Below are 18,308 nucleotides of genomic sequence, written 5' to 3' on the forward strand. Positions count from 1 at the left end.
CACTTCACATTTACTTTCAAAGAAACCAGCTCTGAAAAAGATAAATACCTATTGTCAAAATAGTAGAGTCCCTTGGCTGGGTCCACACGTAGGAAGGTGGCTACATCCTCATAGTTCGGTAAAGTGGCACTAAGGCCAACCAACCTCACATCTTCCTGTGTCATTTCTATGTTACGAATGGCTCGGGCAACCAAGGACTCCAGGACCGGACCTCGGTCATCATGCAACAGGTGGACTTCATCCTGGGGGTGAGGGTGGGGGAAAGAAGAAATTAAAGTGCAACTCCAGGCACAGAAATTGCATCCTGAAATTCTGATCCTCAAATTCCAGTGTACCGTAAATCCACCTCTTCTGTCAAAGATTCTTACTGCAGTCAGAGTAATCCACTGCAAGATCAACTATGAATTCACTCTTATCAAATCATTCTCTGCCCCCTAATCCCCTGTTGCTATATGAAATCTGCACAGTAAAAAAGTTACACTTTTTTTAAGCATCTAGCAAAAACAGCAGCATGGCTGAAAGCCAGTTTGCTATGATGCTAGTTTTGCTAAGGGCTTATAAAGGTGTGACTTTTTAGGCACTACATGCACATGTACATAAATGGATATGGGTGACTGAGGCAGTTGGGAAATAGTAAGGCAGGGGACACACTTGACTGTTGTTGTGTGCATTTTCTGCACACAAAAACTGATTTAAGCTGAGAACTCATGTTAATTAATGGGCTAGTTCACAATTTTTCACCATAGAAAAAAAAACATCCAGCAGACAATCCTGCAGAATAATCCTGCACATTTTCTCAGTTTTCTCTGTCAATTACATTAGCTGCTGTGAAAAAATATGCACATTTTCCTGCACACAAACACACATGGGCCTCAATTCACTAAGCAGTTTAGACTAGTCTACTGATGGTTTTTAGTCTACTGATGGTTTGGTAAGTTGCATCAAAGGGGAATTTCTCTATTATCAAATGTTTTAGACCTGTTTTTGACCTGGTCTAAACCATTGGGTAATTAGGACGGTAAGGCAGGGGAAATGATCAAAAGATGCAATTCACAAATGAGTAGCTATGACTGACAGCCTTCTCCTTTGATGAGCTCTCCTCTGCATGCAATTAAACTCCTGCATAATTAATTCAAAAGGTTCCATCCTCACATCTAAAATACCTCACAGAATTACTTTACTGACAGAAATCAGCTAGTCTAATCTCTGTCAGAAAAAGTGGGCGTGGTTACTCCTTGTTTGCCTTTGTGAATTGTGTGATTACGGAATGTTAGACCAGGTCTAAAACATTACACCAAACCATCAGTAGACTAAAAGCCATCAGTAGACTAGTCTAAACTGCTAAGTGAATTGAGGCCATGGTGTGCAGAACATTTCTGGATCTTACCAGGATAATTAAACGGACAAGCTGAGTATAGGTTCTCTCCCCTCCTTTCCGGGTGATGATGTCCCACTTCTCAGGTGTGCAGACAATAATCTGTGTGGCATTAATTTCTTCTTTACATAGCTGGTGATCACCAGTCAGCTCAGCAACAGTAATCCCGTATGTGGACAGTCTCTGGAAACACAAAGTGAAATAGTATGAATACAAGTTTTAATCTCTGGCAACAATTCATCAAATGTTCACCTAAATCCAAGTCTTGGGACATAAAGCAAACCTGTGACATAATTATACATGTTGCCTCCTCATGACTTCTCCATGTCTGACTCTAATGTTCTTGTTCTCTACTTTTAAAATTGCTTTTTGTATATGCTTATACAGTGAAAAAAATGTATCGTTCAGGCCTAGCGATTAAACAATCTTCGACTTTAATGGCCACCCTGTGCAGGCGCAAAGTAAAGCCTGCCCAGCACAGAGCCGCTCAAGCATGGCTTTCTTCTCCAAGCACAAGCGGTTCTGTGCTACTTTACAGGAGCGGATCCTGTAGAGCCTACGTAGTGCAACTGTGCTCATACACTGAGGGGAGCACGGCCACAAAGTTGGTCCCGGCTGACAGCGGAAGGGTCGCAGAAGGCCCTTAAGCATCTAGAGCAGGGGTCAGGAACCTTTTTGGCTGAGAGAGCCATAAACGCCGCATATTTTAAAATGTAATTCAGTGAGAGCCATACAATATGTTTCAAACTGGGACAGTAGGGCTCATGTCCCTGTTGTTATGGTGATCTGTATACAGTTGATCCGCCGAGCAGCGAAAGTGTCAGGACAAGTCTTCAGCTTTTCTTGGGTTTCAGCAACATCAGCAATTTCCCCGAGAGCCAGACAGGAGAAATACCGACTAACAGCTTGTACTAGCTGACTTGATGGTTGATTCACTTTGTAGGACAAGATCCCCACACTTTGGCCCAATAGGCTGCCTGTCAAGTGACAGAAAGCCTATTGGGCCAATCAAAGTGTAGGGATCTTGTCCTACAAAGTCAATGGACATTACAGGGACCAGAGTGGAAGAATTGGAGCAGCCGTTCGTTTTGGGGGAGTGTGAGTAAGTCAGTAGTGCATGCTACAGCAGTAGCGTCTACTACTTTGAAAATTTTACTTGCGCTGCCACACTAAGCTGCAGTGCTTGATCAGTGTAGCTTAGTGAATCAACCCCTACTGATTTGTCTGTGAGCCAGATGTAGCCATCAAAAGAGCCACATCTGGCTCCCGAGCCATAGGTTCCCCTACCCCTGATCTAGAGCCTTCCCCCTACTGACGGAAATCTTCAACTTGTTTTTTTTAAAGTTACAGTTATACTTTAAGCACATATTTAACACAGGCAAAAAAAAAAAAGAAAAAGAAAAAAAGAACAATAATACTACAATCACCTTGCTGAAGCTTCCCACCATTTCCTGCACCAAGGATCGCATGGGAGCAATGTATATAATTTTGAAGCTGTCCACGTTGATGGTGCCGTCTACATTAATGTGTTTCCCGATTTCCCGTAACATGCACATGAGAGCCACATTTGTCTTTCCAGCACCCTAATTGGTAAATGGGAAATAAAAAAAACCTTTTTAGTTTTTCTTTGGAAAGTAAACAGTAAGATGAAATTATCTACTATTTCTTACTCCTATGTATGGTGAAGTCATAGACATGCATGGGGACAAGGCACCAGTAACAGTCTACAAATGCCAAGCTTGCAGCATCATGTTATACTACACATATTTTCTCATATATGCAGCCTCTTCCTGCTTTGTACTACTGCACAGTGGCTCCACTGCTAAATAATGCGTTCTCTAGGACAGGGGTCCCCAACCTTTTCCGGCCCGGGGACCACTTTCTGACCAAATTTTTCTCCGGGGCCCACGGGGGGGGGGGGGGGGTCTTGGTTTAGCGTCCTAGTGGACAGTGTCGTGCACAGCGGGTTACGGGGGGGGGGGGGGGGGCTTGCATAGCTAGCATAGTTGCCCCAGTATAGGGAGTTTAGTTGCCCCAGTATGGCTAGTACAGTTACCCCGTATAGCTAGTATAGTGCCCCAGTATAGCTAGTATGCCCCAGTACAGCTAGTAAAGCCCCTGTACGGCTAGTATAGTGCCCAGTATAGCAAGTATAGTGCCTCAGTATAGCTAGTATGCCCCAGTATAGCTAGTAAAGCCCCAGTACGGCTAGTATAGTGCCCAGTATAGCAAGTATAGTGCCTCAGTATAGCTAGTATGCCCCAGTATAGCTAGTATGTCCCAGTATAGCTAGTATGCCCCAGTATAGCTAGTATGCCCCAGTATAGCTAGTATGCCCCAGTATAGCTAGTATGCCCCAGTATAGCTAGTATAGTGCCCCAGTATAGCTAGTATAGTGCCCCAGTATAGCTAGTATAGTGCCCCAGTATAGCTAGTATAGTGCCCCAGTATAGCTAGTATAGTGCCCCAGTATAGCTAGTATAGTGCCCCAGTATAGCAAGTATAGTGCCCCAGTATAGCAAGTATAGTGCCCTAGTATAGTGCCCCAGTATAGCAAGTATAGTGCCCCAGTATAGCAAGTATAGTGCCCCAGTATAGCAAGTATAGTGCCCCAGTATAGCAAGTATAGTGCCCCAGTATAGCAAGTATAGTGCCCCAGTATAGCAAGTATAGTGCCCCAGTATAGCAAGTATAGTGCCCCAGTATAGCAAGTATAGTGCCCCAGTATAGCAAGTATAGTGCCCCAGTATAGCAAGTATAGTGCCCCAGTATAGCAAGTATAGTGCCCCAGTATAGCAGCCCCCACCTCCCCCCCGCGGCCGCCGCTGCAGTTACCTTGGCCGGCGGTCTCTCATATTCCCCTCTCTCTCTCTTCCCACCGTGTGAGTCACAACAGCGCGCCCTGCGGCTGCTGTGATAGAGAGGGAGGAAGCAGGAAGGAGAGAGCGGTTCCCATAGTAACGGCGCGCCGCTACAGTGACTCACACGCTGGGAAGAGAGAAAAGGGGAATATAAGAGACCACGCGGCCGCCAAAGGTAACAGCAGCGGCGGCCGCGGAGGGGGCGGGGCGGTGGGGGCAGACAAGAGGACAGTCCCGCGGCCCAAATGAAAACGTCCTGCGGACCACCAGTGGGCCGCGGACCACAGGTAGAGTCTAGGAGGCTGATTTATTACATCAATGGCTTCTGAAGAAGGACTGCAGAGTAAAGGTGCCCACTGATGATACAATCTTGACTGTATAATGCTACCGAATCTATGTAGAAGTGTAAAATGAGCAATTACACTTTGCATGGATACTCCAGCTAGTCTCTCATATTACATAGAAGTCATAAGATTGTATCATTAGTGAGCACCTTTACGGCTGGTTCACACTATGTGCACTACGGTCAGTTTTAAACGCAATGCACATAGTACGAGATCTGCAAGGTAACATGGCCCAAGGTCCATGGACTTTCAAATTCTCGACTTTAAAGTCGGAAAACTACTGCACCTGCGCGCCCGTGTCTTCACTCCCATGTGACATCACCAGGAGCGTATTGCACAGGCAAAGACTGTACTGGGACTGTGCAATACACTCCTGGTGACTTCTTTAAAGTCGGAAATTCCAGAAGTGAACCGGAGGCGGGGACAGGAGCATCAGTGAGTGGCTGCGCAGGCACAGGACGTCTGCGGGGGACCATCAGAAGCCCCAGGTAAGTTTAACTTTTTTTTCCCAAACCACTCTACAGTACTCCTTTAACCATTTACCGCCATCCTAACGTATTAAAACGTCATGCTTACCGCTATTAACAGCAACATGACGTTTTAATACGTCGCGCATTCCCGCCGCTGCTACCGCCGTGTGTCCGCCGCTACCGCCGCCATTACCGTCGGGATCCCGTGCTGGGCGATTGGGGAAGAGGACTGAACAGTCCTCTACCCAATCGCAGTGCCTGGAGTGAATGGACGTGACCGCGAACAGCGGCTACGTCCATTCACATAAACAGGAAATGTAACAGTTTAATAAAGTGTGTAAAAAAAAAAAAAAAAAGTGAACACGTCCTATGAGTGTTCACCAGCGCCATCTTGTGGCCAAAAAGTATATTACACCTACAAAATACATACATTTTCAAGTATATACACATCATTAATAAAATTACACTTCCAACCCTCCCCCCCAAAAAAAACACTTGTAAAAAAAAAAAATCAGCTTAAAAAAAAAAATAAATAGTTGCCTTAGGGACTCAGCTTTTTTTATTCTATATTTTATGGGGGAAAATTAATTTTAATTTATTACATAGGGGCTTGTAATTATGGCCAGAACAAACAGAAAAATAACCACTTATATTTCAAAATAATATACTGTCGCCATACATTGTGGTAGGGACATAATCTAAACGGTTTAATTATCGGGACCACTGGGCAAATAAAACGTGTTTGTTTTATCCACAGGAGAATGTTTAATTTTAAAACTATAAAGGCTGAACACTGAGAAATAATGATTTTTTTTCTTTTTTTTTTCTGTTTTTCTCATTAAAATGCATTTAGAATAAAAAAATTCTTAGCAAAATGTACTATCCACAGAAAGCCTAATTGGTGGCGAAAAAAACGAGGTATAGATCATTTTCTTGTGATAAGTAGTAATAAAGTTATTAGGGAATAAAAGGGAGGAGCGCTGACAACTGAAAATTGCTCTGGTCCGTTAGGATAAAAACCCTTGGGGGTGAACTGGTTAAAATTGGCCCTAGACTACAATACATACATAGACTATGATAGGGAACAGGGATTAGGATTGTGAGCCACTCTGAGGGAAAGATAAGTGACATATATACTCTGTATAGCGCTCGGGAAGATGTCAGCGCTATGTAAATACTAAATAATAATTGTAATGCACCTGAGGACATTTCTGCAAATGTTCCTCTGTTTATGGTACTGCATTGCACATGCAAATACACATACAGTATGTGTTACAACAAACATACATGAATGAATCAGCCTAAACAAAGCCTCTGTATGATGAACTATAGCTCCCACTGACTAGTAGCAGATGCACAAATCTACATAAAAAACAAAAAAAAACTTGGGGGCATCATGTTGGACTACACAAAAAGGCATCAGAGTAATGAGCATTTTTTTTCTTTTCAAGTTCACAGCAGCATGGTGGGGTAGTGGTTAATGCTCTTGCATTGCAGCGCTGGGTCCCCGGTTTGAATCCCAGCCCAGGCACTATTTGCACGGAGTTTTTATGTTCTCCCTGTGTCTGTGTGGGTTTTATCTGGGCACTCCGGTTTCCTCCCACATCCCAAAAACAATAAGATAAGTTAACTGGCCCTAGGCTAGGACACATTCACTACACGATAAGTCATATGACTATGGCAGGGATTAGATTGTGAGCCCCTCTGAGGGACAGTTAGTGACAAAACAATATACTCTATGGAGCGGAAGATGATGGTGCTATATAAATACTAAATAATAATAATGAGAGTTACTGGCAACACAGCGATAATGTCACATCAATGCAGCTGACTGATAACTTACGGTGGGAGCGCACAATAGCAGATTCTCATCAGTCTCCATCGAGGCCTTAAACAGTTTGCTCTGTATTCTATTCAAATTCTTAAACCCATCAAAGCCAGCTTGGGCATACTTTGGAAGTTTGTCAACAGGCACAAGTTGCTGAAGAGAAAAACAAAAAAGACATAAAATTTATCTAATTTAATTTTACTAATAGCAGTACTGGTATGAATGAACTTCCACCCACCTCGTCAGTTCCAAAGGGTTTTGGTTTGAGAGCCGGTACATGCACCTCCTCATAGCCTTTCCTCTGACGCCTGAAGGAGCCATCAGGCAGCTGACAGCGCTTGTTAGCCATAAAGTGACTTCCCTGAGCAAAGACCAAATCTTCCAAATCCAAAACTTGTCGCGGAGTGAAGTTCTGAGACAGAAGAAAGATGGAATATTAGATAGATGATTATACCATACTGAATCTGCTTGCCTTCATTGGGTAAGGTTAACAGAAAGGCACTTACATCACCTTGGTCCATTTCCATACTTTCCAAATCAGTGTCCACACGTGACTGTCTCACTCTCTCTCTACGTGTACGTTCCTCCTGTTATTAAGGGAAACTATTAGAAACACAAGGATACACAACTAAAAACCTTCATCAATCTAATAACAAGGCTGACTGTCACTTACCCGAATAAGATCCTCCTTTTCAGTTTCCTGCAGCTGATACAGATACTTGGACAGCTCAGAGTCTGACTCCATTTTGCCCATAATGCGCTCCTTTTCTGCTTCACTCTGAGCACTGGCCAAGAGGGTACAATAGAGAACTGAGGAGAATGAAAAACATTAGAACAGTGGCAAAGTTGGAAGCATTTAAAAATGTAATTCAGCACGTAGCTCCATCTACAGCAAGTAGCTGTTTTAGACTACAGTAGGAACAGTAACACAAGACAATGACTGACTAAAGCAGGGATTAGATTGTGAGCTCCTCTGAGGCACAGTTATCCCTCTAAATTCGGGGTGTACTTTAAAGCGGGATTGTCACCATAAAAATCAAATTTCAACAGTAACTGGTCTGAGTGTATTAAGTAAAAAAAGTGCTAGTCCTGCATTCAAAACTTGCAAAAGTTTTTCTGCTGTGATAATTTGGTGTTATCACATACTTAGAGACTCTGTAACAACATTTTCAGCCTTAGTTCTTCTATCCCATAAGATCCTTTGCTTGTTCTAATGTGCTCTGGCTTACTGCAGCTTTTCCTAATTGCACAGTGGCTGTGTTATCTCTGTTATATAATCTAATCTGTTTTCTTATGTCGGCACAGTCGAGCTAAAGGCCCATACACACGTCGGATTTTTGCGAACGACCAGTCGTTTGAACGTTCCGTCGTTCGTTACGTCAAATCCGGCGTGTGTACAGACTATCGTTCGGGTGATAAGACTGATTTTCAGCGATCCGCCCGGCGGATCGCTGAAAACCAGTCTTATAACCCGAACGATAGTCTGTACACACGCCGGATTTGCCGTGCAAACGACGGAACGTTCAAACGACGGGTCGGTCGCAAAAATCCGACGTGTGTATGGGCCTTAAGGCTGGAATGTGTGGAATGTGCAGGGCTGCTTGCGATTGGTAGAAGCTATACACACCCCCTCCAGGCCCCCTGCAGGCTCTGTATAACTCACACACTCTGCTTATGTTAGCCTATCACAAGCTGGTTAGTTTGTTTGTAAACACTGTCTAAAACTGGCAATTACAAGCCAGGTTTGCAGCAGAGAGTGGCAGAAACAGCACAGAGGGGCCCAGGAGAACATAATGAATAGAATGGTATGCTTTTTGCTGTAAAAAATTTAGAGTACAGATTCTCTTTAAAGGGGAACTTCAGCCTAAACAAACATACTGTCATTAAGTTACATTAGTTATGTTAATTAGGATAGATGGGTAATATAATTTTTTACCCACCCTGTTTTAAAAGAACAGGCAAATGTTTGTGATTCATGGGGGCTGCCATCTTTGTCATGGGGGCAGCCATCTTTTTGGTTGAAAGGAGGTGACAAGGAGCAGGAGACACAGTTCCAACTGTCCTGTGTCCTGATCACCCCTCCCAGCTGCACACGCTAGGCTTCAAATGTTAAATTCATAATGTAAAGAAAAAAAATTTTTCACCAAAACAGCAGAACGAGAGCAACATCATCAGAAATCCCATCATGCTTTGCACAGCATCAGGGGAAAAAAGCCCTGGCAGTTTTCTTCTGTGCAGCTAAAAATGAGGCTTGGATAAGAGAAACAAAGTTCTGATGCTGTGAAACTGTTAAAGAAACACCAAGCCTTTTCAGTGCTGCTGAGTAGATTTTTAGTCCGGAGGTTCACTTTAAAGGGAAGGTTCAAGCAAAAAAAAAAAAATGAGTTTTACTTACCTGGGGCTTCTACCAGCCTCATGTAGCCATCCTGTGCCCTTGTAGTCACTCACTGCTGCTCCAGTCCCCCGCTGGCAGCTTTCTGACCTCAGAGGTCAGGGCCACATTGCATACATTTTTACGCATTCCAGCTAGTGCAGGAACAAAAATTTACGCGTTGCACCACTAACACGTAAAAATGTATGCGTTAATGTTCCTGCACTAGCGGGAATGTGTAAAAATGTACGCAATTCGGCCCTGACCTCCGAGGTCAGAAAGCTCCCAGCGGGGGACTGGAGCAGCAGTGAGTGACTACGAGGGCACAGGATGGCTGCATGGGGCTGGTAGAAGCCCCAGGTAAGTGAAACTCATTTTTTTTTTTTGCTTGGACCTTCCCTTTAAAGAGACTCCGTAACAAAAATTGCATCCTGTTTTTTATCATCCTACAAGTTCAAAAAGCTATTCTAAAGTGTTCTGGCTTACTGCAGCACTTTCTGCTATCACTATATCTGTAATAAATCAATGTATCTTTCCCCTGTCAGACTTGTCGGCCTGTGTCTGGAAGGCTGCCAAGTTCTTCAGTGTTGTGGTTCTGCTATGAACTCCCCTTCCAGGCCCCTCTATGCACACTGCCTGTGTGTTATTTAGGATTAGAGCAGCTTCTCGCTTCTCTCTTATCTTTTACAAGCTGGATAAATCGTCCTCTGAGCTGGCTGGGCTTTCACATACTGAAGAATTACAGACAAGGGCAAAGCTGTTTGCAGGAAGAAACAAGCAGCCTGAAACTTCAGTGCATGAGAACAGGGGAAAAGAAACACACAAATGATCTCTTGAGATTCAAAAGGAAGGCTGTATACAGCCTGCTTGTGTATGGATGTATTGTCTATGTGTGGACATACTGTACATCAACCTACTTCCTGTTTTGGTGGCCATTTTGTTTGTTTATAAACAAACTTTTTAAAACGGTTTTAACCACTTTTAATGCGGCGAGGAGCGGCGAAATTGTGTCAGAGGGTAATAGGAGATGTCCCCTAACGATTCTCTTTAAGGAGCACTGGCCCTTTAGTAGTCAGTGCCAAACCAATGCATGCTGGGGGGTTCTTTTTATCTATAATATATTCCACTCTTCCCTTTATTTCCCTGCCAGCTGCGTATCTGAAACATGATCCCCTGCTCACTTGTGTTTACAAACAAGGCTGAGGTGACTCAGCGATTGGAGGAGAAAATAAAAAAAAAAAAAGTTAAAGTGGATCCGAGATGAAAAACTTACTATAACTAGTAACTTGTCTATCTATCTTATCTAAAGTTCAGATAGTTTTCACAGCAAATCTAGCTGAAAACAGCTTTAAAAGAATATGATTATTTCTTCCTGTGATACAATGACAGCAGCCATGTTTGTAAACATTACACAGAGGCAGGCTTATCTGCATCTTGAGCAAAAAAAACCTAATTCCCCTCCTCCTCCCATCTGCCTCTGAAATCTCTGGCTAGTAAAACCTCCCCCTCCTCCTGCTGCCCAGACTTAGCTCCCATGAGCCCTTGCTACTGTCTGAAAGTGCCTTGGCTCTCTGAAAACCTGTGGGTGTGGCTTGTTTAGTTTATAAGGAATTAGAGTATTAAAACAAAAACAAAAAAGTATTTGGCTTGAGGAATGCCCTATAAATAATAGGAAAGGAACACAATTATGCAATGAGTAAAAGTTCATCTCGGATCCACTTTAAGGGAAGAATGACATCAGGATTTAGCCTCAGTTGTGGGCAAAAGACATGACCCCCACCAGGAACAGAATATTCTTCATTTACTATGTAAAATTCACTGAAATCAAAACGTGGACAGTACAATACATGTGTTATATAAGTAGATCCAGTATTTATCTACTTATGTGTTTTTTTTCCTAGAATAGTATGGCTGATCCTACTGCTTTAAAGGACACCCGAGGTGAAAAATTAATGAAACAATTGCATCTATCCTTCTAAAATTGACTTCCACAGTTTTATATTTAAAATCGACTTTTTAAGTTTTTACTGCTTTATTGTTTTTGCTCACACATTCATTTAAGTATGTCAGAGCTAAAATCTATGAACTATTGACCCTTTTTTATCTATTTCCCGCTCTCAGAAGCCATAATCTGTTAGAAAAGCGTTTTATAGTTGTAATTTCTCTTCAGTAAGGGTCACACTGTAGTCTGACCCAGTCCAGACAGGAACTGCCGCTTACACACCTGATGTTTAACTCTTTCAGGCAGAGAAAGAAAAAAAGGAACACAGCATAGTTATTTGTGTGCTAGGCACTCTACATACACATATCTATCTCATGTCACACATCACCTCTGTTACCCTTCAAGGACCAAAGCCCCCAATAGTGATCACAGGGACATTTTTGCAGATGAGGCAAACATCCCTGACCGGAGCACAGAGCTCACCTGTCATTAACACAGAGCCTTACATTACAGACTGTCAAATGCATATTTTTTCACTTTTGGTTCTCTTTAAAATACAACAATTGAGAATTTATAATAAAATTTATATATAACACTATACAGTAATGCATATCACTAGCTGTCCCTCAAAGAATATCACAATCTAATTGCTATTGGAATCCAATGTCCTTTTATAAATGTAAAGCCCTTTACATGCTTATAACATGGGTTTCTCTCCCCCCCCCCCCCCCCAGTACACCAACAGTTTATCGAGGATGCATTAGGTTTCTTTCACATGAAAGCAATAACCTGTAATTCTTTTTTGTTCCATTTTATTTTAGGATTTCATAGAGAGCTACTTACTCATCATACGATGCTGCCTCAATATTTTGATGAAGTCAAAGGTGTTGAAACCAAGCAGCAACACCAACTGGTTTTCACACTCACGATCATCTCCTGCAGTCTAAAGACAAAAAAAAACCAAACAAAAAAAAAAACAACATCGCTTAGAGCCGGCAGATGCAGCTGTGAAATTTGTTTACTGAGAGTCTCCCAGAATCCTCAGGGAGGTGAACTCTGTATATTAGTAGTGGGCTCACGAGTAATCACGAGTGCTAACTAGTGATTCATATGAGGCTTATTTACCGCAGGTGTGCAGCTGGATGATAAGGGGTTATTTACCCATAATGCCGCCATCCTGCCTGCGCTTCAAACAGCTTGCACTCGTCCTATTGGTCGCGTTGCAAGCCTCACTACTTTCACTTTCTCCTTCAAGCCGGAAGAAGGAAGTGCGCGGTGGTGAGGCTTGCAACGCATCCAATAAGACGCGTGCAAGCTGTTTGCAGCGCAGGCAGGACTGCGGCATTATGGGTAAATAACCCCTTACAATCCAGCCTCATACCTGCGGCAATTAAGCCTCATTTGAATAACGAGTTAGTACTCGTCAGCCCATCTTTTCTGCCTATGTAAAGAACCTAGGCTGTAACATCCCTGGGAGGGCAGGCCTGCATACCAATATACAGCAATATTTAGCTATAAGAAGTGTTTCTGATGCTAGAACCGAGATAAGTAATGTAAAAGTGAGTATCCTGAATAATTTACTACATTCTACTATACAGCTCTACGGTGCCTCTTTCAATAAAAAGTTACAAAGCACTGTAAATATAAAGGCACCAATAAGTACCTGTAGCATGTACAAGGTATTTTACTTTATATTTTAGCTATGAAATTAAGCCAAACTTTTTCTAACCACAGCATAATCTGCTACTATGGTTATCAAAGGAGTCGAATACAGCATTTACATACTGCACCGTTTTCTCATCTTTTGACACCAACTTGTTAGCAGTTCTGGGACATTAAAGGGACTCTGTAAAAACATTTTCAGCCTTATTCCTTCTATCCTTATAAGTTCCTATACCTGTTCTAATGTGGTCTGGCTTACTGCAGCCTTTTCTAGTTTCACTGTCTCTGTATTATATCTAATCTTTCCTTTATCAAGCCTTTTCAGCCCAGAGAGGAATGTGCTGTGATAGAGAGAAGTTATGCACACCTCCCCCACGCCCCCTGCAGTCTCTGTGTGCGTGCTGTGTGTATGAGTCACAGCCAGCGTCTCTGCTCACAGCCAGCCTGTCTGTGACCTTGTGAACAGCTGTGAGTGCAGAAAGATCAGTTCAAAGGCCAGACAAGCAGCCAAGGCAACAAGTGAGAGAAATATTACAGCCGTGAAGTCATGTTTGAGAGGAGCCTCTGCAAAAGGCACCTGCTCTGATGATGTATTTCCTGTTTGACAGCCATCTTCATTGTTTACAAAAACAATGAATAAAACACTGATTTTATCACCAGGAAAGCAGCAGGAGCAGCAAAAATGTCACAGAGTGGGCTAGGAGAAGACTTCAAACAGGCTGGTACTTATATTTATGTAAGATTTTAACAGTACTGATTCTCTTTAAGGAGAGGTTTGACATATTACACACAGGCAGCTACAAACCTTTAATATTTCTAGAACCTCGTCAGCTTTCTTCTGCGACACGATGGCATCATCATAGAATCTGCTGAGCTGCCTCTGTAGCCAGAAAGCATCGATGTCTCGGGGGTGAAGATCCTTCTTTTTGGCACTCATCAGCTCTCCAGAAGATGCCAGCTGTGAGTGGAGGGAGGAAAGGTTCAGTAAAGCTGCAAATATCAGGAAGCATTGTTCAAATTCAATATTAAAACACATTTTTAGTTACATACATTCGCTGAGAGTGTCCCGTGTACAACCGCTTCATCTCCATCCACGTCATCATCGGAGGCCTCGTCTCTCACCTCTCCATACACATCCTCATCCCCTACCTGTAAGACACAACAGTCATGCAGAAGCCGATTCTAACATTAACAGGAGTATAACGTATTTGTATATCACTCACCTCCTCATCAGACTCAAACTGCACGTTGACACCGTATGTCTCATCTATATTATCATCTGCGCACGAAACAGAACAGGTTACAATTTTTAGAGAGTTATTTTCTGAGAAAGAAAAAACAAACCAGCTAGACAGCTTAAAGCATACCTGAAGTGACATGGGATATGATGAGATAAACATAGTATTAGCCCTGCTACCTGCTAAGAAATTATCTAATGTCCCATTATGTTTTCCAGTACAGCAAGACTTGGGGGGGGGGGGGGGGGAGGGAACAAAACAAAAAAAAAACCTAAGTTGTTAAGTATGCAAGAGCTTGTCAAATTCAGTATGTTTTCCTGAAAAGTAAATAGAAGTTAAAAGCCTGTTGTCTGCCAGGGAGAAGATAGAATACTACGGGTTTTAGTGCAGGGAAGTTCTAAGGGTCATTAATTCCGCTTTCAAGATAAATATGTACACTACACAGACTTTAAACATTACTGCAGAATTAAAGGGAACATAAACTGAAAAAGGATATGGATTTTTAATTTAAAAAAACAAACAAAAAAACCAAAACTCCTCTCACTTCAGGTTCCCTTTAAATCCAGTGGCATGTAATTATTTGAAACATTTTTGTTAAATCCAACCATTGCAGTTAGAAAATGTCTTAAACCTATAGTATAGTGTTGCTAGATGCCTGTATGCATGCTTAATAGAGCCAGTCAGATCAAGAGGCTCTTTATTTTCTATGAACTTCCTGCAGTAAATTGCAACTAAGCTTATGAAAAACATACTGGATAAAGTTAAATGGTTCCCTGCACCTCCAAAACTGGTCTTCGACTATGGCAGGGACAAATGACGGACATGGATTAGACTGAGCTCCTCCTGAGGGATGGTTAGTAACATGTCTGTACAGATGTCAGTGCAATATAAATACACTAATACTCACCCATATTTTGGATTTCTTTGTCCCCTCCATAATCTGTGATTTTTTTGCCCAAATTGACCAGCACATGGTAACGTGTGTCGTCAGTCTGCCCCAGCAGCTGTTCTGTTTCTCTTCTCCTATCTTTATCTCGCAGCTTGTCATTCTTTAGTACGGCCAATACCTCATCTGCTGCACCGCAAAGGATATCCCGAGGCTAGGAAGATAAAGAAAGTGATGTATAGTGCGTCAAAAATAAGATCACTTCCCAGGCTTTCACTAGAATTCTGGAATCACAAAATCTATCAATTTCTTAACTTTCTGATGTTTTAGCTACAACTTCTTCCCTGGTATATAACGTGCAGCCTACTGCCTAACAGACTGTACATTTAGAGAGTTTTGTGCCCTAATACATTCACCTGAACATCTATAACTTGTACAAGTGGCAGAGCAGACTAACAGGTCAAGTAGTCAAACCTGACCAGATACGGGCTCTTCCAGGTCTAATCTCATTTTATACAATGCTAAATTACGCAGCTGTCCTGTTGATGTTTTGGCCATATTAGTGTATGAATCACATATCTAAAACCACGCATATAGTTAGCATAAATAGACTTTAGTCAAAGCACTGCAGTGTTCTCCCCAGAATATTTTTTCAGCCGGGTGGCATGAAAAAGTAGCCGGGTGGGTAGGGTCACACTGGGGGGGTTGATACACAAGTGTGATAACTACTCTCAGAGCAGCTATCACGTGATCTGCCGGCGCAACGAGGTTTGCGCGCGTACTCCATTACTCCCCATGATAAAGGAAGGTTTGTGCGCGATCGGCTGCGTGTTTCATGCAAACCTTCCTTTACCATGCGGAGTAGTGGTGTACGTGCGCAAACCTTGGCGCCGGCAGATCACGTGATAGCTGCTCTGAGAGCAGTTACCACACTTTTTTGAATCGAGCCCAGGGTGCGGAATCACACCACTGGTTGCCTGGGGGGGGGGGGGGGGGGGGGGGGGATATGCTAGGTACTACTGGATTATGGACAGCCCAGGATAAAACACACACACCATAAACACACACACAGCGTGCTCTCTCACACATGCACACCACACTCACGCACACACGCACTTACTTTAAGAGGGACAATCATGGAGGCTGCTGAATAAAGTGCTCTAAAGTTTAGACTGCAATAACCACAAGTATTTTCCAAGTTTAGCTAAGATTACAGCTAAACTGCTTTTTTATTTTCTAGAAATAAGGTCAGAAATGCCACCTTTTTATAATCTCTCAGCAGAAATCTGCGATGTTACAGCTCTCCTCTCCACAGTTAGTGAGGACAGTTAGTCCTCAGTTAGTGAGGACAGTACTGTACAAGTGTGTGAAGCTAATCTAATGCTATCTGCATATAAAAAGCATTTACCACACAGCAACGGCTTCGAGACAGCCCCCCTCCCCCATTATGACAGGAGACTTGCCGGTGGAATGAACTGAGCCAGGCATCCCGCGGTGTAAGTTTATCTGTCCTGCGTGTAACTTCACAGGAGCTTTCCCCGCCCCTCTACACTACGAAGGGAGCTGGGGAAGAGGGCGGAGATATCTCCCTGAATGACAGCGAGCTGGCTGCACAGACACAGCTGCTGCTCTGCTCGCTGTAATGATTCAAGAGGAGAAAGTACAGTAATTCTGCCACAGACCAGGGCAAACGGCAGCCGGGCGGGAGGGCAGGGTCAGGTGGGCGCTCCGCCCAGCTGAAAGGCTCTGGGGAGAACACTGCACTGGAGCTACAGTGGTGTGAAAAACTATTAGCCCCCTTTTGATTTCTTATTCTTTTGCACGTTTGTCACACTTAAATGTTTCTGCTCATCAAAAACCGTTAACCATTAGTTAAAGATAACATAATTGAACACAAAATGCAGTTTTAAATGATGGTTTTTATTATTTAGTGAGAAAAAAACTCAAAACCTACATGGCCCTGTGTGAAAAAGAAATTGCCCCCTGAACCTAATAACTGGTTGGGCCATACTTAGCAGCAATAACTGCAATCAAGTGTTTGCGATAACTTGCAACAAGTCTTTTACAGCGCTCTGGAGGAATTTTGGCCCACTCATCTTTGCAGAATTGTTGTAATTCAGCTTTATTTGAGGGTTTTCTAGCATGAACTGCCTTTTTAAGGTCATGCCACAACATCTCAATAGGATTCAGGTCAGGGCTTTGACTAGGCCACTCCAAAGTCTTCATTTTGTTTTTCTTCAGCCATTCAGAGGTGAATTTGCTAGTGTGTTTTGGGTCATTGTCCTGCTGCAGCACCCAAGATCGCTTCAGCTTGAGTTGACGAACAGATGGCCGGACATTCTCCTTCAGGATTTTTTGGCAGACAGTAGAATTCATGGTTCCATCTATCACAGCAAGCCTTCCAGGTCCTGAAGCAGCAAAACAACCCCAGACCATCACACTACCACCACCATATTTTACTGTTGCTTCAACCAGAGGATGCAAAGATGACTGGCACTCAATGCTGCTGGAATTATGCAGTTGGATTAAGTTCCCGAGCAGACTGTGCTCACAATAAAACAGATATGTATCCAGGGTAGAAGAAGAAAAGTAGATCCGGCACCAATCTGCTGCTTCGGGAGAATTTTTAATCCAACAGGTGCAGTAAGGTTAATAAAGGAAGATACAAAAAGACGGCCTGCTTTTTGTATCTTCCTTTATTAACCTTACTGTACCTGTTGGATTAAAAATTCTACCGAAGCAGCAGATTGGTGCCGGATCTACTTTTCTTCTTCTACCATGGATACATATTTTACTGTTGGTATGATGTTCTTTTGCTGAAATGCTGTGTTACTTCTACGCCAGATGTAACGGGACACGCACCTTCCAAAATGTTCAACTTTTGTCTCGTCGGTCCACAAGGTATTTTCCCAAAAGTCTTGGCAATCATTGAGATGTTTTTTTAGCAAAATTGAGACGAGCCTTAATGTTCTTTTTGCTTAAAAGTGGTTTGCGCCTTGGATATCTTCCATGCAGGCCGTTTTTGTCCAGTCTCTTTCTTATGGTGGAGTCGTGAACACTGACCTTAATTGAGGCAAGTGAGTCCTGCAGTTCTTTGGATGTTGTCCTGGGGTCTTTTGTGGCCTCTCGGATGAGCTTTCTCTGCACTCTTGGGGTAATTTTGGTCGGCCGGCCACTCCTGGGAAGGTTCATCACTGTTCCATGCGTTTGCCATTTGTGGATAATGGCTCTCACTGTGGTTTGCTGGAGTCCCAAAGCTTTAGAAATGGCTTTATAACCTTTACCAGACTGATGGATTTCAATTACAGTACTTTTGTTCTCATTTGTTCCT

General features: G+C 42.9%; 1 protein-coding gene across 1 annotated transcript in view; it reads right to left on the minus strand.

The window, feature by feature from the left end:
* Window positions 1–18,308, minus strand: part of SNRNP200 (small nuclear ribonucleoprotein U5 subunit 200) — an 87,571-nt gene that overhangs the window by 51,049 nt on the left and 18,214 nt on the right. The window contains exons 4-15 of the mRNA XM_068274847.1: window positions 14,999–15,191; window positions 14,077–14,132; window positions 13,904–14,002; window positions 13,659–13,811; window positions 12,035–12,134; window positions 7,552–7,688; window positions 7,385–7,465; window positions 7,117–7,290; window positions 6,894–7,031; window positions 2,803–2,958; window positions 1,388–1,558; window positions 49–242 (exon numbers count right to left, since the gene is read on the minus strand). Of these exons, the coding sequence (XP_068130948.1) occupies window positions 49–242; window positions 1,388–1,558; window positions 2,803–2,958; window positions 6,894–7,031; window positions 7,117–7,290; window positions 7,385–7,465; window positions 7,552–7,688; window positions 12,035–12,134; window positions 13,659–13,811; window positions 13,904–14,002; window positions 14,077–14,132; window positions 14,999–15,191 (1,652 nt within the window). The remainder of the gene's footprint in view (window positions 1–48; window positions 243–1,387; window positions 1,559–2,802; window positions 2,959–6,893; window positions 7,032–7,116; window positions 7,291–7,384; window positions 7,466–7,551; window positions 7,689–12,034; window positions 12,135–13,658; window positions 13,812–13,903; window positions 14,003–14,076; window positions 14,133–14,998; window positions 15,192–18,308) is intronic.

Source organism: Hyperolius riggenbachi, chromosome 3 (genome assembly GCF_040937935.1).
Source record: "Hyperolius riggenbachi isolate aHypRig1 chromosome 3, aHypRig1.pri, whole genome shotgun sequence".
In the NCBI taxonomy this organism is placed as follows: Eukaryota; Metazoa; Chordata; class Amphibia; order Anura; family Hyperoliidae; genus Hyperolius; species Hyperolius riggenbachi.